An 18164-nucleotide genomic window follows, 5' to 3' on the forward strand; every position below is an offset into this window, starting at 1 on the left:
GAAAAGTTATTTTTATAATTGACAACTTCGAAAACCGTACAGATTTATTTATATATAATTCGTTCGTTTGGAGAATGCGTACAGATAAAAGTTCGAGAGTCCGCATGTTTTACGGTGCCTCCGAAATTCCCGATGTCCAATGCAGTCCAATGTTGGCCGACATGCGTCCTTCTAAAACGTGTTTCATGCCTTATGGATCCTGAGGTTGGTCCAGTGCTCCATCGAAACGCGGATTTCATTTACATTCGGTTGGATTCGAGCAGCAATCATGCCCTCAGGTACGTTTATCATAGAAAATACAGAACGACGCCGCGAGTTTTATTCGTCGATTCGCATTATAAACAACGGAATCGTTGGCGTTGATAAGCTTTTCTCATTTTATTGCGACATAACCAAACTTCTTGCTAGATGCAGCATGCTTTCAATATTGTAGTACTATGTATTAAAGATCTCGTTGGAAAATGCCGATTGACGCACGCGTTCGTTCGTTCCAGGCAAAAAAGCTAAGAAGAAGTGGCAAAAAACCCAAGATTTAGTGGACTTTTTGGATGTTAGGGGTACAACACCCACTGTGCCAATAAAACCATTGAGTTGGGCAGATGATGTAGAAGATGATCATCATGGTAAAACAAATTCATAAATATTTCGTCTATCGCCATTTCATTGAAATATATCTTCGCAATCATTTTCGATAATATTTATATTGAATAACGATAATAATAAAATACATCTTTATTCATATTCATACATATTCATATAATACATAAAAATAATTTTAGAAAAGAGAAATTTTAGAATCGAGCATAGAATAAAAAATGGAGTGTAGTAAATTTCTTTAATTAAGTGTGATGAATTTTAAAGCGGATCTTTATGCAAAATAAAAGTTGTCTACCTGAATTGTAACAAACTGTAGTGAACTAGAAAATTATTTTCTTTCCTAATATGTTTAATAGATTGGAAAGGATATATCAGTATGCTTAAATTCTTCTAATGTTTTTACTGTTTTAAATTACACTTGTTCGTTTTTGTCATAAATGCATAAAATCCGCTGTGTATAATAAGAAATAGAAAATTATTTTCTTTTTTAATATGTTTAATAAAGATTGGAATCAAGATTGGAAAGAATACAACAATATGTTCAAATTCTTCTAATGTTTTCACTGTTTTAAATTACACTTGCTCATTTTTGTCATAAATGCATAAAATTGGCTTTCTAGTAATGAAATTGTCAGTGCTTTCATATATACAATAAGATGAATGAATAATATGAAATAGAAAATTATTTTCTTCCTTACTATGTTTAATAGATTGGAAAGAATACAACAATATGTTCAAATTCTTCTAATGTTTTTGCTGTTTTAAATTACACTTGCTCGTTTTTGTCATAAATGCATAAAATCCGCTGTGTATAATATGAAATAGAAAATTATTTTCTTTGTTAATATGTTTAATAGATTGGAAAGAATACAACAATATGTTCAATTTCTTCTAATATTTTTAGTGTTTTAAACTATGCTTGATCATTTTTGTCATAAATGCATAAAATTCACTGTCTAGCGATGAAAATGTCAGTGGTTCCATATACAGGGTGCCCCATGCAACTGGAACAGGCTGTACCTCCTAAACGGTCGGGAATAGAGAAAAATGTTCTAAGAAAAAGTTGAATGGCATCAGATGGTGCATACTATGCAACCAATTTTATGCACTTTTGTGCATCGGTGCATCAGAAAAATGCAACTGCACTTTTTTTAAAAATGGAAACCTACATTTTTGACTGCACCAATCGATGCAGTTTGTTGTGCTCTACATAAAAGTACTAACATACTTATGCCCTAAACTTATTCGTTAGGAAGTTATCGAAGCTAAAAGTTCACTGAATTATTTCGGTCTCGGCAAGTGTTCCGGAGTACCTATGTTATGTTCCATTATAAATCAGAGAACTTTTAGCTTCGATAACTTCCTAACGAATAAGTTTAGGGCATAAGTATGTTAGTACTTTTATGTAGAGCACAACAAACTGCATCGATTGGTGCAGTCAAAAATGTAGGTTTCCATTTTAAAAAAAAGTACAGTTGCATTTTTCTGATGCACCAATGCACAAAAGTGCATAAAATTAGTTGCGTAGTATGCACCGTCTGATGCCATTCAACTTTTTCTGGTAACATTTTTCTCTATTCCCGACCGTTTAGGAGGTACAGCCTATTCCAGTTGTGTGGGACATCCTGTATACAATAAGATGAATGAATAATATGAAATAGAAAATTATTTTCATTCTTAATATGTTTAATAGATTGAATAGAACAGGCCTGAGCGATACGCTGGCTCGCAGAACAGATCTTGCTGCTACTCCTCTTCGGGAGGAAGAGTAGCAGCCATTTCTCACCTTCTCCGCAAGAGAAGGAGAGAAGCAGCCACATCTGTTCCACGAGCCAGCGTCGCCCAGGCCTGGAATAGAACATAACAGTATGTTTAAATTCTTCTGTTTTTAATTACACTTACTCATTTTTGTCATAAATGCATAAAATCCTAGTGATGAAAGTGTTAGAGCTTTCGTATATACCATAAGATCCTCACGTTCTTTTGAATCGGTAGTTATTTAACCCTTTCCACACACGGTGACTCTGAGAGAGGCTCCACTAAAAATTGCTGTACCATTGTTCAAAATATTGTTTAAATTATCAAATGTGTCGGTATCTAATCAATTATTAAACATTTAGGTATTGTATGAGGTATTATACCAATTTTGTATCCATAAAATCTAAAAAATCATAGGGAATAGAAATATTCTAGGTCGGAAGAAATTTTCCAGTTAAAATATCTCCGAGTGCGAAAGGTTAATAATCATTTTAAAAAGTCGAAGATAAATAATTCAGAAAGTTTTAAAAAGCCTGACAATAATAGATGGCTAGCACTTCTAACTGTTAATTAACTGTAGGAACTTATACACCGAGGAGCAGCAAGGAGCCCGTGGTCTTGCCTACCGCCCCGAGGGCTGCAAGAGATCCACGTGGCATGGATGACGACGTCCCAACCAGTCCTCCTTTTGTAGCATCTCTTTCTAATCTTCCTTACGATGTGGATGAAGATTATCTGACAGAATTCTTTGCAGATATGAAGGTCTGATTATTTTCTTCATTACTGTCGAGATTATTTTGTTAGAACACTTCACATTATTATTACTTTCTAGATCGTTAATATACGTCTACCAAAAGATTCAACCAAACTGAAGGGGTACGGGTATATTGAATTCGAAGATCGTCAGAGTTTAATCGACGCTCTTAATTTACCGAATACCGTAAGTTTTCTGTTCGAAAATAGAAGCATCAGGAAGAACATTGTTGAATATGAATCAAGTGTATAATATGTCATCTCTCGTTCACAGTCTATGAAAACAAGAAGAGTACGAATCGATGTGATGAACAGCTCGAACGATGATCGCCGCGGCGGACGTATGGGTAGAGATAATCGTAGAGACGGCTACGATGATCCGGAGCGTACGTCTGGAGATTGGAGAAGCGGTCCAAGAGACAGTCCTGCGGATGGGGATTCTTACCGAAGTCGGTACGATAACAGAGACCGTGATAGAAGAGATGATCGTGAAGGTACTATAATCAATCATTTTGAAATATAGTCGCCGTTGGGTCATTCTACGCGAAAATGGACACTTGTTGGAGTAAAATTTCGGATATTTTGTTCAAATTTAAATACGTTGTAGTCTTTAGTGACCTATTAACGAATCTCAATGGATTTTTCGATATCTTAAAAATTGTTGATTTTACAGATGTGCAAAAAAACGTGTCACCCTTTTTTCATTAAATCATAAGTCTTTGAACTACCAAACCGATGAAAATGAGTTTTTGGGAGCTTCTAGAGAAAACAGAAGAGTATCTACTAAAAATGTTGTTAGTTAAAAAAATGTTCTTTCTCACCATTTATTTTGCAATTGTTTCAAATTTGAACAAAATCCGAAATTTTACTCGAAGAAGTGTCCGTTTTCGCGTGGAATGACCCCATTATTAGTTACAGTAAAGATATTAGTAAAGTCCTCGTTGCTTAGCCTCCGATTTCGATAACAACAAGCCTGGTGGCTGGCGTGAGAACACCGACAGAGGAAGGCCAATGATGCGAGACAGAGGTGGTTTCCGTGACGATGATAAAGACAGAGAATGGTCTCGCTATGACAGGGGCAGCAGAGACAGAGACGGGGACAGAAGGAGCAACTTTGGACCCCGTCGTAATTACGGCGAAGCCGAGTACGACAGAGACGGTGCGCGAAAACAAACAAACTTACCACCGGCTATGGACAGTAAATGTAATCGATATTACTATTACTCGAAACATAGAAGTCATGGTGTTGTTAATCAAATACATATCTTGCAAATAAGTTGTCACTACTGAAGTAAATTCCATGTTTTAGCTGATTCAAGAAGTAGACCAAAACTGCAACTGCAACCCCGTACGAAACCTGTGGAAGCTGGTGCTGACCAACCTATCAAAGATGATCCTCCATCTGCTCCAGCTACAGCTTCAGCTCCAGCTGCTGCTCCTGCTCCTCCTCCTGCTAACACTCCCGCTCCTGCTCGTGCGTCTTCTCCTACATCTGCACCAGCACCAGCACCTGCACCTGCACCTACACCCGCTTCTGCTCATGCTCCTGCTTCTGCTCCATCAACCAATATATTCGGTGCAGCAAGACCAGTAGACACTGCAGCCAGGGAGAGAGAGATCGAAGAACGTCTTGCTAAATTGAACTCGGAATCGAAGTTCAGAGATGAGAGAGATGGGTATGTTGAATCAGTTAACTATCAGATGATTAGTAAATTTCAAAGAATACAGTTTTATTAATCAATTATACAGTCGTCACATTCTTTTCCACAATTAGAAAACATCTATGAAACTCGGGCATAAACTTATGCAACCATCTAATGTTTTAACTGTAAAATGAGTTGCTAATCTTTTCTATTTCAGTGATCCTGAGAAACGTGGTAAAGAAGGCACTTGGGGCAGGCGTAATGGAGTATGTGTTCAACACGTGTAACATTTTTCGACTTGCGTTCATCAATACTGCATACTTTACAAAATGTTTGTTTTAAACTCTTTTAGGAAGGTCGCGACGACAAGGAAAAAGATAGGGGTCGGCTAGCTTGGCGAACCGAAGACGACAGAGGTCGACGAAACGAAAGATCAGCACCACAAAGTCAGCCCGCTCATTCTGGTAATTTTGATTTCGTTGATTCCAGAATGAATTAGTCCATACGATTTTTCATATGAATTTGTTTTGATTCAGACCAATATGCGGACTCCAGAGGTCCACCATCGTTTCGCAGTGGACCTCCACTTCCAAAAGGACCCCAAAGATCGAATGACACCCGTGGATCGGACAGGTAAAGCTAACTTTCTTTTTTAAATTTTCATATAGATAATTTTTATTTCGAAAAATCGCTATCCAATTTTTATATGAATTTATAGAGATCGAAAAGACAGAGAAAAGGATGATGCCAGCAGAATGTCAAAGACAAAAGATGATCAAGCTCCGGTAAGTTTGAAAAATTTAACCGAATATTTGTGACGATGACGATGATGATGCTTATACTTCCTTCATTGCAGAACTTTGTCGCTTCCAACAAGTATTCCATGCTACCCGATGATGTGGATCCCGACAATATTGATGATTAGTTTTGATCATTATATGTCATCAATGAAATTGTGCCACACGCATCATAAATTGGTCTATATATGCATATTATTAATTTGTTTTATCTCTATTAAAAAATACTTATCGAATTGATTCTTAAATCAAGCACTAAGCTCTTGGTATTACTTTACAGGAATTAATGTTGATTTGTATTTAATCTATTTTATTATTCGTAATATAATTATCTATCTACGTATGTATTTACTTTATAATTTGGCAACGAACATTCAATACCATTAAATCAATATGAGAAATCTGATGACATTAGAATAACGAAGTTATATCGATGTATTTTTTTTCTCTTTTTTTCTCTTCTCTTCTAATATATTCGATTCTAAAAATAAATTGCATCTGTAAGACTTAGGAATTGGGACTTTATACGTCATACTTTTCTCTACTGTACAGTTATTTTACGATATATAACTGATTTACATGTAACATAACAATGCCAATTTAAGAGGGAACGATTAAAATGATAAGTGTACGGGAACTCGAGAGAGCGATGTATTATATTCCATTGCCTAAAATTCGATGTCACAAAGATTTAATTAACAGAAATGTATAATTGCAATTGAACATCGAAATATTACATCACACGAACGCAATGAAATCATGGCATCTACGTGTTACGATGTGTCGCGTAGAATTGCTATTTTAACAACCGTGACAATATCGTGGAGCTAAAACATTGACTGATCGATTAGAAATCTTTTATAGCCATTTTTATTGTAATAACAATAATTTTTCGACGAATTATGCTTGGAGACGTATATATTAAAAATTATGTATTTACAATTTCTCTTGAGGTATATATACATATTGACTTCGGTTTCGTTTACTGCTGAGTAGTCTGCGCCAATTGGCGTAGCTGTTTCAATACGGTTTCCAATAATTTCTTCTTATCCCTCTCGCTCTTCTTCAGTACGGCGAATACTGTTTTCTTATCAGATTCTTTTAATCTGGAAACATATGTTTTCACATGCAGATATAATATCGGTGAAATGTTACTCCGAACGAAACAAAGTACGGTACTACATACTTCTCTAACAACAGTACAGCCATGTTAGGAGTCACCAGATGATATTTACTCGATTCGTGACCGTAGTCGTGGAAATAAGTAGGCCAGTCCCAGCTCATAAACAAATCTAATAATTGTCTTAATTGTGCGAAATTTTGGAGCAACGTTCCTTCAGGCAAACCGACCACAGGTTCCGAGGCGGCAAATTCTAAAAGTTTTCGTGTCGTTTTTAAGTTACGTGCATATAAATTATAGGCGGTACAACTACGAACATTCTGTAACCAGACATTGTACATCTTACTGGAGAAAATAAAACAACCACGTACGTTCACACTGTATTGTATCTAAGTTGACTTGATGAAGAGCACCCATAGATATTTGTTTCACGTCCTCGCTAACTAGTATAGCTAGTATAGCCTTCGCTATGTGAGAACAAGCATCTTTGCAGGCAACTTGAGCAACTTCTTCCTGAAGACGAGATCAATATCTTGTTTCTTATAATTCCTTTGAATTTTATTGTTGTTATACTAAACACTCACAGGCAGATTGGTGAAACACGTGAAAGTACTTTGCAAGAATGCTATGAGATCAGTGATAAAACCAGATGCATGTCCTTGAGGCTCTGCTAGGTTCCAGTCATAATTTTCTAACTCCAAAAACTCGTCTAGCTTGTTCGTTAATTTGTCGCAGATCTGTCTCTCGGCGTCGTCTCTTGCTACTCGAAACATAGCTGACTCGACGCCCATGCAACTTAGTTGTCCCTCGTGGGGTGTTCTGTTTAGCATTATCTCGATGTTAATTAGTAATTCCATTGTACAAATATTACTAGACTGCGGATGTTTATGCATTTTCCAATTTTTGTCGACAAATTTTAAGAAAGTGGAATGAAATAAAATCATATTTTTAACGGAAACAGCCTTTGTAGATCCAAAACAACTGGAAATTATACAAAATTCTATCGAATTTTATATTCTATCGAATTTTATATTCTAGCCTTTTCTGAACATTTTGGTAAGCCATATATGCATAAAGATCCGCAGTATAATTCTAATTCTTCTCACCCTGTGATATTAGTCACAAATTCCTCCAAATACTTAGTCGATTTTTCAAGGTACCCTGTGTTTATGATAATCTGAACTACTTGTAAGAGAGCCAACGATGGCTTCCGAAATAAGGATGATAGGCAACCGCTAAACGTTCTCGTTAACAACAAGTTGGTTGATTTGCAAATCATTTCGTCTATCTCGGTTTGCGTGAAATTCAAATCTTCCGAAAACTTGAGACAAGCATAGATGAACTCCTTGACTTGCTGGTAAACTTTCGGTACCATATCCGAGAATGGAAATTTTTTCGGAAACTCCGATTTTTCTAATTCTTCGTCGTGATAAGGAAATAAATCCAAAATATCGTCGTATTCCTTTTGCGTTGTGACCTATACATATTATAATACGCATTTAATACCAGAAATGTGAAAGATATATCGTACAATTACATACTTGGATCGGTAGGAAGTTATCTTCGTCTAAAATGTCTCTGAACACTTGAACCCAATGTTGCATCAAGACTTCGTTGTAATGCACGCGAATTTCTTGCAACAAATCCCAAAGTTGTCCTACAGAATACCCATAATTCTGTATAGAAAGACGGAAAAAATGGAAAATAAATATTTGTACGATGTATAGTTAATTAATAATACAGCAGCTTATTGCTTACTCTCAAAGTTGTGTTGAACAACATTATTAGATTTTTTATTCTCAGAATTAATCTTGCGTCCGTACAATATGCCTGAAAGGATAATGTGTGGTTAATATTTAATTTAGTGATTCTTCTGATTTAGTCATTCTAATAGTTGCAATAATAATTTACAGAATGAGTACGGAGTGCATTGACTATTTGGGACAGTGCCATGGACCACAGTTCATCCAAGTAAGTCTTTGTTGCTAAGCTATTGCCTGTATTCAGAATATGATCTTCTACCACGAAGAATCCCACGATTCCTTGAAGGTAAGTCTGATAACCAGCTATACTCTCGTGCTAAAAATGTAAAATAAAGATTGAACGAACTCCACACCAAAGATACTGTAAGCGAAACAACGATATTCACCATATTAATGGGAGACTGTAAAACTAATCTAGCTTGTTGTTTCCTTTGCTGTCTGTAATACGCTTTGAACGTTTCTCCTTCGCGCAGTACCGTATAAATATGCATACAACGATATACTGGACTGAAATCCATTAAGTCCTGAGCACTCAATTCTTCTTCACCGTCGTTCGGCACAGATGTTCTGGTCTGTGATCTCTTCTTTTTACGTCCGATGATCTCTGCTTCGATAGTTAATTGTTCTTGCGTCTGTTCGAAAGATCGACACACGATGCATCATACAAACTCATTCATAAACGAAACGGTATACAAGCCACACTTACGTGTCTCATAGCGACCTCGCCGATTTTCGGCGAGTATTTTCTAATGTTTTCTAAAAAGTCTCTTAAATCAGACATGGAAGCATCCTTTATATTCTCACGTAGTCTAAAATCATTGCAATCTATCAGTCGCTTAATGTCACATACACATTTCTGTGTAAATTACTGGTTAGTTACATTCAGGCTGTAAAAACAAATGTTGCTTTATCTTGTGACATTACTCACTGTGGTATTTGCTGAGTAATTTGTGAGGAAAATCTATAATTTGTTACTTTTGGTAAGTCATGATGCTCCAACTGCTCCAGTGTCTTTAGCGCCGGATAATAACGTTTGTCTTTCAGTTGTTTCTGCAACTTTGCGTAGGCAGCTAAAACAGGAAGACACATGGTAAGACTGTCTACCGCCGCAGCCATGTTACTCTCTACTTTGCGGGCTCTGACGAGCTCTTCTCCTTTCTCTATCACTTTGGTGGAAGTAGCGGTGATACGCTTGTCCAGCTCTAATATCTCTGCCTACAGAAAACGATTATAAAACATAGAGAGAGGTGCCGAGTATAGAAAAATCTTAGAATCTCTGCAAAGTAGACTAACATTGAGTTGTTGCGCTTGGGAACGAACTTGCAGAAGTTCCCTTATCGAGTCGATGAAACCTTGATAATGGTGGTTGCACATTCGTTCGATATCTTTGTCGTGGGCCTTGATGCGTTCGTCAAGCTTTTCCATAAATTTTTGATGCTCGTGGCCATCGTAGATAGCCCTATAAAAAGAAACAAGAATTTACAACAACAATAGATAGTCTGTCTTCTGTAATTTTTTTATCCCTATGGATAGCGGTACCTGAAAACAAGCCCTATACTATTAGTATCTGTAGATTCTATTTCATACAGCAGGTACTCGTGCTTGGGTACCATACTTGACAATAGATTGTCAACTTGGTTAGTTGACAACCTTGACATGTTACAACCCTAATTCAATTTGTCTTTATTTTACAACAGGGACAACCACCCCCGTTTTCCACCCTTCCAGTGCGCATATGCGCGGGGTGCGATCGCATCTGCGTGAAGGGGTTGTTCCGGGGGCGCGTCTTTTGACCAAAATACCGATAACGAATCTATCGTTTTGTCGGAAGTTTTACGTACCGAAAAGTTGGACCCAGATAATCGTCTATGCCCTCGATCTCTTGAATCAGAATATCGTATCGTTGCATTTTGCCGATTAGATCCGACGAGAATTCGAGTCTCGAGTACAATAGAAAGAAAGAGGAGGCGTCAAAGAATATTGATAAAGTCGTTCGAACACCCTCAGATTCGCCAAGGTCAGGTAAATTCCATTTGTTGTTGTGCAACTAATACATATCATGTCAACAAAAGAAACGAAGCCCACAGGTTCACCTAGAACGTTTCTGTCATCAGAACAATTGTCTGAATGACAGTGTCAGTATGTGTCAGTATCATTCGTTTGAACTGCCATCTTCCGCGAAATTGCATTGTCGACACGTTGAAGTGTCGCTTATGTCGTGTGTCACTTTCCGGCGGTCAGTGAACTGTTCAATTTAACGGTATAAAGTGGTTTGTCAAACGACGGATTCCAGAGGGATTAAACAATTATTGTAATTACATGACTGAAATATATTTCATATGATATGGTACATTCATTAGCGTAACTTTCGACTGCCAGTCAGAAATGCGCGTTATTTTAAATGTAGTCGCAATCTATAATATACGAACAATAGTAAGATAAAGTTTCCAAATCATTTTCAATCGAACAGATTACTCGAGAAGAATCGAATTTGTTTATCGTATACCTATTAAAGGTGTACAAATTTTTATACATATTAGGAATCTGTTCGTAAGTAGCGTATGCGTATCGATTAGAGCCGGCGATCAAATTGACGGGATGCATAAATTTTGATCGTTTCCAGTTGTAGCGTTTATTCTAAGAAAAAAATTTTCGAAATAACATGGTATTTTCTGTCGATCTGACTGGCTCATCGCTCGGTTTATCAGATGTATATTGTTTTTGATAAATTCGACTTCCGAAGATAAACAAAACCGCAAATATAGTCTGCTCGGGTAAAGTGGATGTCTCAGTGGGAACGTTACGTCCGGTTAGAATGAAATAATTTCTCTTTGATTCTGCTTCGAAACAATCTTTATTATTCTCTTTTCATAGATCGCCGAATAATTAGTCGAACGACGTTACAGATACGGGAAATTTTTCGCTGGTAATATTTTCCGAGCAGGAAAAACTTTTTCGGAGCAGACCGTACGAGCTATTGGCGTCTGGGTTGGAGACGCCAAGTCGTCGGATGTAGTTCTGTGCAGTGTGAACCCCGGTTGATCCTCACCTATCGATTCTGTCGTACTGACGGTGCACTGGATATCCTTTTTCTTCGAAAATATCTCTGAAATAGTTGATCTAGACGCAGGATATTCGAACGAGACGTGAAACACGAGTAAGTATACCGTTCTACAAGCGATAACCGTTTCCGAAATGATTGGCGCGCAAGTGCTTGATTTTCCTGTGCGTTTCCAGGTCTTCCGTACAATTTGCCAGGCATAGCCAAAAAAAAAAAGAAAGAAGTTATTGTTTTATCGCGACCGTTGTTCTTCGTTTTCACGTGAAAATAATTGTAGTGGGACTGTCGCGTTGTACGTTCGTGCGTCGTCTTCGGTTTATTTGCGTCGTCGTCCCCCCTCCTCCTCCTTCCTCCTCTTGTCCGATTTCTCTGGATGCGCATTCTTATTTGTATAATATTCGAGTGAAATTTTTGTAGGCAAGAAAAAAAAATGACACCGGAAGGATATACGCGAGTGTATGTCGGCGGCCTGAATGAGAGCATCAAGAAGGAGGATCTACAGACAGAGTTTGAGAAATATGGCAAGCTGAACAAAGTTTGGGTCGCGTTCAACCCGCCAGGGTTTGCCTTTATCGAGTTTTTAAATATGAACGAGGCGGAACTCGCGTGTAGCAGTATGAACGGCACAGAAATTATGGGTGCCAAATTGAGAGTCGAAATCTCACGAGGTAGAGGTCGCGGTGGAAGCAGGGGTGGTATGGGAGGATTCAGAGGAAATCGAGGTGCCTCTAATAGGGGCTACGGTTCTGCGGTCTCCACTGCGCTCAGTTACAGAGGCAATAGCACGTACGCAGATTATGGGAATTACTATGCAGGCAAGGGTGGTGGAAGTAGAGGTAGAGACTACTACGGCGAAGATTATATGACCAATCGTGCCAGTGGGTATGTCACACGAGAGGGATATGCGCAAGATGTCTATAATAGCGGAGAAACCAACGCTGATTATTATACCAACAAAGGCACTGGCACATCGAGGTATCGAAGTCGTTCTCCGGCTGGTCGTGGCAGGTACTAATGATACCAGTCCTTGTAAAATGATATTTTACGTTATATGATAATACTTACACGAGCCTAGTGAAACTGTTTCACTCAGCGAACAAAGACCAAAACTATGTACACAAAAGCAATCATTAATTTGCTTCTATTATCGATAACAGGCAACTGGTAATCTGTTTCTTTTGTTGACATTTAAAACCGGACAGAAATGTCTTTGAAAATCGTCTGAATATATTTTTCAAAAATGCAAAGGTTTTATAGCCTGGAATAGGTTACTCATTCCATTGACATTGTTTGGCAGATAGATATTGTGAGCTGATACAAACAAAACCAAAATTACATTAAGGAATTTCCTTAACAAGTAATTCAACATATATATATGTTAATATATATATTTTATTTTTTACATTCACTCGGACCTATGGTGATTAATGTGTGAGAAAATACAAACACAAAATTAAAAAAAAAATGAATCATTTGTTGCATGACACTAGAGTCAGCAATTTATGCTGAACGAATTTATTGCATGTACAGATGTATTATGCAATTATAAATAGGCTCTCAATCAATGAGAGTTACCCGCCAGATAGAGGCGAAAGTAATGTGACATCCTGTTTTGCACTTCCATGTTCACAGTCATCGTCATCTTCGTGAATGCACATAAAAGATCTACACTGCATTGCCAATCTGAACCGCGGGCCAATCAGCTACCCGCCCTGATGACTACATTTCTATCCAATCTACGCAGCGACCTGTATATAGACAAGAACTACCATTGCAGAATTAAGTTGTGCAATACCATTTATATAGTATAATTTTAGTTCCACAGTTTGTAATCATTTTCAGAACATTACTCATTAATCATAGAGACGTGTTATTACGAACTTTATATACAATGAATGAAAGAAAGATGAAACAAATTATGAAAAAGGATTTGAATCAGCAAGCCATACGACTTTAGTCTAAACTTATTTTATAGTGTTTTTGCATTCTTTGAATTTGAAAAAAAAAGGAATATTATATATTCTGTAATCTTTCATAAGTTTTTTTATATGTATTTTTTTATACTTCTTTTTGTGTTGTTCTCTCCTTTCTTTTTTTGTTTGGTTGAAGAAACAAAAAAGAAGAAAACATGCGATAAGTTTCTTCTGCAACTTAGCTCTTTCTGTTTCTTCTTTTTTCTTTGAACTTTTCACATGCTTTAAAGGGGGTTCTAATATATGGTCGATACTTTTACATCATCTATCATAGATGTACTTAACGTTTAATAAGGTGAGGTAAAGCAAAGAGAATTTGCGCAATTTTAGCCAAATGCACACTACATGCTCGTATATAAAATACTTAATTGTGCAGCTTTGCCTTAAAGGATTTTTATACGTCAAAACAGGATTAAAGAGCTGCAAAATTAATTCGCTGCATATATGATCTAAAGTATGGCCTTGAAATATATGTGCAGAGATAGTATTGCATTTGGAAATTTTGAGCATTTGTCACTGTGGATTCTCGAATGAAAAATAATTGAAATTATGGTAATAATGTTTACCATTGCTGTAAATGATGTGGAATTGGAAATCTATTAAATGATTTGCTCTCACTACTGCCCGCCACCCTGCCTGCCTGCCTGCTTGTCTACTTTCTTAAAGTTAATACTACTTTACTGGTTTCTTTCTTCGACGAATAGATAAGAGTTTTGAAGATCTTCGCAATAAGTACGTAACGTGAGTAATCGTTACGATGGTATTCAAAATTTTGTATGACTGGACAGTCGTCTCTAGATTTACAGACAAATTTCATACGATAATCTTTTAATCTCACTATAAACGAACAATTATTTGGCAATCTTCGATAAAACACGGAGGAATTGCGCAACGTAAGTATTTGCAATGTACAAGTTGGTCGAATGAGTAATTGGTACAAATGAATCGTAAGTAAAAGGGATTCGTAGTGTATTAATCATACAATATTATAAAACAATGATTACAGTTTGCTTAATAATAAATGCACAAGATTGATTTAGTTACATAGAACATAAATTACCTAATTATTACTTTATAGAAGCTAACAAATTAGATCGGCGTTCAGTATTTTGGAATAACGCTCTAATCAATTGTTTCACTTGAGAAGCCGTAAATTTATGCGCCAGCGGTCCTTTACCGCCACCCCATCTAACTTCAATTTCTTTCAGTGAAGCACCAAGCACTTTGATCAGTTCTAAAAACTTTTCCCATTTCCTTACGTGTTGATGAATCTCCTGAGGCTCCTAAAACACAGAAAATTACTTTTGTTAAAGATATCATTTTAAAAAATAGGAATAATATTGTTCCAGTTTAATTTTACAGGAACAGCTGACGGAATTTGTTTCGAGGCCAAATTATTAATAATTACATCCTCACTGTAATTTTTAATAAAAAAACTTTTCGTGTACTTGCTCATATACGTTTTTTTCTATAATATAGACACGCACCGGAAATATCATTGGTGCACGTTTAACTATCATATTGAATAATGTTCCCAAATCGGTCGCAACATCAGCAGGAATGTCTTCAACGGATACAATTCTAGTTATAAGGTCTTCAACCATAGAATTCATGATGCATCCTGAAATAATAATTCATTTAAAAAGAAGCGTCGTAACATTTGCTCTAATTCCATTAAGAACAGAGAGAGAGAGACTGACCTACAGCTCTACAATATATATTTACAGGTAAAACGTCTAGCCAAACTGTTTTCAATAACTCTAGTTGTCGAATGCACTGTCTGAGTGCACGTTCCGTGTTAGGTTGCAGCTCCGGACTCTGCCCTAATGCTGACAAACCTATTCAAAAACATTTTTATGAGACCTCGTTAAAGCAATTGGTAATTTACTATTCGATTTTGACTAACCCGATTCTTTGAGGATATCAAAGATAATATTTCGTTGGTACTTCATGTGTTCTAAGAAGTACGTTGATCCTACGTTCCTTAGTATTAATATTTGATCAGCGAAAGCTAGATTGTAAGTTTTCAGAGACTCTGGTAGCTTGTCTCTGTATTCGTGTCCCAGTGTGAGAAGATGATGGGCGAGATACATACAATTATTATGGAATACAGCTGATTAAAAGATATATACATATGAATGATTAATTAAAGCTAACATCCACGACATGTTAGTATGTAACAAAGCCATTAAGTTCTCACCGACTTGCTGAGGTATCGTTTCCAAGAACTTCCGGTGATGTTCCGGTACCAATCCCGAGTACATTTCGAAAACGTTTCTGCACGTGTAGAATAATCTTAGCGCGTAAGAATCTGAACTGCTACATGCTTCGTCTAGGATGCTTCTCGCAATATCCAATGTCTCCTTCGCGCTTTTACTGAGAGAAACATTTACTCGTTAATCTCGATATCAATCAAAACCGCGTTATTTCTACTACCTTATCTGACATCTAGGAAGTTGAAACGCTTTATCGCTTAATTTCGCGTCTATTTTCATATTATCGTGATCACACGCGTCTTTAGTAAACACTAGCGGCTCCTGAAACATTGATTGCGTCTATTCAGGGAGTAGATTCGTTTCCAGGATTGCAGGGGTGCGGGATGCGCCTTCTCATTTCTCAATAATGCAAAGAGGGGGTTTTTCAGTAGTCAAAAGCGCTAGATGAAAGATCAATCCAGGCCACGACCGCCCTCAAAAGTTCTATTTTTACATTTACAAGGCGTAATTTGCATTATTCGGCATCATGTACCTAGCTGTCGCAGCTTTATGCTTTCGAATAATGCAAGTTACGTTGCCGAATAATGGAAATTACAATGTAAATGTAAAAAATGGGACTTTCGAGGACGATCGCGGCCTAGTTCGATCTAGTCTATCTCCTTAATCATTTGTAGAATTCGAATAATGGAATTTCATCAGAAAGAACTCAACCTGTGGCTCGTACGTGATACAATCGTGCAAATCTTTCTTCATAATGATCCGTGCCTTTGCCAACAGGTCCTGACAGATTCTCTCGATGAAAAGTTTGTCGATATTATTCGTGTACTCCGTCAAGAACAGCTCCTCCGACGTTATGAACCCTGCAATAATACAAACAATTATATGTCCGAAAACCGTTTACTAGTAAACCGTAATATGACAAACGTACCAATTTTGACCAAGAAATACTGAAAATCGTAGATTGCCTGGACAATGGGGGTGAAGTTTTTCACATCGGCGCTGGACGTGGGAACGATTCGCGAGATGCAGTTAGTCGTTAGGGACGCCGACAATCTGTCTAACAAATGCGGCTTTATCTCCTGCAGGAACGTTTTGTCGTCGTGCGTGATCACGTTGAAATGTTGATGAAGAAATTTGAACAACAATTCTAAATTGTACAGCACACTCTTGTAGCTCGGGGATTTTTTCTTGTTTAGGATTTCAATGGTGAATACTTTCTCGTTGACCACGTAGACAGAACAATCGTCGTTGATAATGGGATTGATTATGTGGTCCATGAGGGTGTTCGCGAATTTATGCTGGTAACTAGAGAGATTGTCGATGCGATGCAGTCCCTGTATGAGCTCTTGCATGTCGTCGAATTGGTCTTTCACGCTCAACGTGATCACATTCGTGTCTTTGTCTTCGACGCCGGTCCAACAGATCCGTTCGCGCAATAACGAGGACGTGTTGGTCAGGAACGAAGTGTACAGGTTTAAATGCTCTTCCTCGATCGCTGTGAACATGTCTAGATCGCGCAGATCGCTTTGAGGATTGTACAATATCATCTGCATTTCACACAGCGTGCAGGCTGCGTCGACATAGCGTTTCTCCTCTTCGGAATTCTTGACGGACTTGATGCATTTGTGTAATGTTAACAGCTGATTAGACAGCTGCAGCATCATGTTCGACTCTTTCAACGCCTGCGAGAGAGTCTTCAACTCTTTCGTGGAACCCGACAGCTCTATCTTCACCTTGAACAACAGAAATTAATAAAAACTCCCACAGTAATTCGCGTTCAAGAATTTTTCGCATGGTACCTGATCGTCTATTTTTTTTTGTAACTCGTTCAATTCTTCGAAAAGCTTCTCTCCTTTCGAAACTAAATGTTGATCCTTCGTAAGTTTCGACGTGAATTCGATGTAATTGTCATCCATGAAGTTTTGTACGTCGTACTTCAGTTTTGTTATTTCCTTTTGTATTTCGGCTATCTTCTCGTTCAAATTCATCGTCTCTAATTTACCTGCTCGACAAATTGAGAACGTTAAAAATCGGAGGAAATAGTACAGTGTTGAAGAGACAATTTCGAGAGTGTTGTCTTCAAATATTTTCGCGGGAAATTTTGTATATTTCTGCAAGTTTGCATGCCTTACGTTACTTTCGAGTACGCACCTGCTGTGATCAGCACTTCAGTTAAGAACGATGTCATGTTGCTTCCAAAATAGAATGTTGTGTTATAATCTCGAGTATGGTATGTTGTACTGTTGATATTTCAGCAACAGTACCCGTGGAAAACAATTATGAATGTCAAATAACCTGCAAGTTCGTTTCCATTCATTTCCATTCTACTTTGACACTGTTTGACATACTGTTTACTATGCGATTGCTGACAGCAGCATAGAATGCTCTGTTATTAGAGATGAGACGATCATGATATTTTGTAATCTTCTGCATTTTTCTGTGATAATATATTTTTTCATATTTGACAAGAGGAGACACATTTA

At 37.4% G+C, this 18164-nt stretch overlaps 4 protein-coding genes across 9 annotated transcripts; 2 read left to right on the top strand and 2 right to left on the bottom strand.

Annotated features, from left to right (window-relative positions):
- The first annotated feature begins 121 nt into the window (after positions 1-121).
- Eif4b (eukaryotic translation initiation factor 4B) lies at positions 122-11593 on the top strand. Of its 5 annotated transcripts, none has more exons than XM_076440407.1 (14): positions 122-278; positions 495-623; positions 2936-3117; positions 3188-3295; positions 3383-3602; positions 4058-4312; positions 4418-4784; positions 4969-5017; positions 5104-5215; positions 5288-5384; positions 5470-5536; positions 5608-10778; positions 11175-11240; positions 11306-11593. In XM_076440407.1, the coding sequence occupies exons 1-12, from the start codon at positions 269-271 to the stop codon at positions 5674-5676; spliced, it is 1665 nt and encodes a 554-aa protein (XP_076296522.1). In that variant the 5' UTR covers positions 122-268; the 3' UTR covers positions 5677-10778; positions 11175-11240; positions 11306-11593. The 5 variants fall into 5 exon arrangements, with proteins under 5 accessions (XP_076296522.1, XP_076296524.1, XP_076296521.1 ...); XM_076440409.1 differs by having other exon boundaries at positions 11338-11593; XM_076440406.1 differs by lacking the exon at positions 11175-11240 and having other exon boundaries at positions 5608-10742.
- Positions 5985-10408, bottom strand: Sec15 (exocyst complex component Sec15). 2 transcript variants are annotated; one of them, XM_076440352.1, is made up of 13 exons: positions 10273-10408; positions 9725-9890; positions 9360-9646; positions 9138-9240; positions 8818-9063; positions 8580-8747; positions 8427-8498; positions 8210-8344; positions 7775-8145; positions 7253-7487; positions 7040-7181; positions 6735-6921; positions 5985-6654 (listed from the first exon to the last, which is right to left on the bottom strand). In XM_076440352.1, exons 1-13 carry the CDS (start codon positions 10338-10340, stop codon positions 6531-6533), a joined length of 2304 nt encoding a protein of 767 aa, XP_076296467.1. In that variant the 5' UTR covers positions 10341-10408; the 3' UTR covers positions 5985-6530. The 2 variants fall into 2 exon arrangements, with proteins under 2 accessions (XP_076296467.1, XP_076296466.1); XM_076440351.1 differs by lacking the exon at positions 10273-10408 and adding an exon at positions 9971-10224.
- Rsf1 (Repressor splicing factor 1) lies at positions 11447-14082 on the top strand. The gene is made up of 3 exons (XM_076440427.1): positions 11447-11588; positions 11910-12500; positions 13125-14082. The coding sequence occupies exons 2-3, from the start codon at positions 11923-11925 to the stop codon at positions 13150-13152; spliced, it is 606 nt and encodes a 201-aa protein (XP_076296542.1). The 5' UTR covers positions 11447-11588; positions 11910-11922; the 3' UTR covers positions 13153-14082.
- A 125-nt stretch (positions 14083-14207) lies between these two features.
- Zw10 (Zeste-white 10 kinetochore protein) lies at positions 14208-18072 on the bottom strand. The gene is made up of 10 exons (XM_076440354.1): positions 17833-18072; positions 17481-17683; positions 16610-17414; positions 16393-16541; positions 15902-16002; positions 15666-15841; positions 15372-15578; positions 15166-15303; positions 14953-15086; positions 14208-14748 (listed from the first exon to the last, which is right to left on the bottom strand). Exons 1-10 carry the CDS (start codon positions 17867-17869, stop codon positions 14533-14535), a joined length of 2166 nt encoding a protein of 721 aa, XP_076296469.1. The 5' UTR covers positions 17870-18072; the 3' UTR covers positions 14208-14532.
- Between the last annotated feature and the right edge of the window lie 92 nt (positions 18073-18164).

The sequence above is a fragment of the Lasioglossum baleicum genome, chromosome 16 (genome assembly GCF_051020765.1).
Source record: "Lasioglossum baleicum chromosome 16, iyLasBale1, whole genome shotgun sequence".
In the NCBI taxonomy this organism is placed as follows: domain Eukaryota; kingdom Metazoa; phylum Arthropoda; class Insecta; order Hymenoptera; family Halictidae; genus Lasioglossum; species Lasioglossum baleicum.

Coding starts and splice junctions, on each gene's coding strand:
- Sec15 (XM_076440351.1), bottom strand. CDS start 10,089: ATGTCAAGGTTGTCAACTAACCAAGTTGACAATCTATTGTCAAGTATG. Junction 8,748..8,817: donor TACAGTCTCCCATTAATATG/GTGAATATCGTT, acceptor TTACATTTTTAG/CACGAGAGTATAGCTGGTTA. Junction 6,922..7,039: donor AGATACAATACAGTGTGAAC/GTACGTGGTTGT, acceptor GAAAACTTTTAG/AATTTGCCGCCTCGGAACCT.
- Rsf1 (XM_076440427.1), top strand. CDS start 11,923: ATGACACCGGAAGGATATACGCGAGTGTATGTCGGCGGCCTGAATGAG. Junction 12,501..13,124: donor TCTCCGGCTGGTCGTGGCAG/GTACTAATGATA, acceptor CCATGTTCACAG/TCATCGTCATCTTCGTGAAT.
- Zw10 (XM_076440354.1), bottom strand. CDS start 17,869: ATGACATCGTTCTTAACTGAAGTGCTGATCACAGCAG. Junction 16,542..16,609: donor GTATTTCTTGGTCAAAATTG/GTACGTTTGTCA, acceptor GTATTATTGCAG/GGTTCATAACGTCGGAGGAG. Junction 16,003..16,392: donor GTATCACGTACGAGCCACAG/GTTGAGTTCTTT, acceptor TCAATGTTTCAG/GAGCCGCTAGTGTTTACTAA.
- Eif4b (XM_076440407.1), top strand. Junction 3,603..4,057: donor TAGAAGAGATGATCGTGAAG/GTACTATAATCA, acceptor CTCGTTGCTTAG/CCTCCGATTTCGATAACAAC. Junction 5,018..5,103: donor CTTGGGGCAGGCGTAATGGA/GTATGTGTTCAA, acceptor AAACTCTTTTAG/GAAGGTCGCGACGACAAGGA.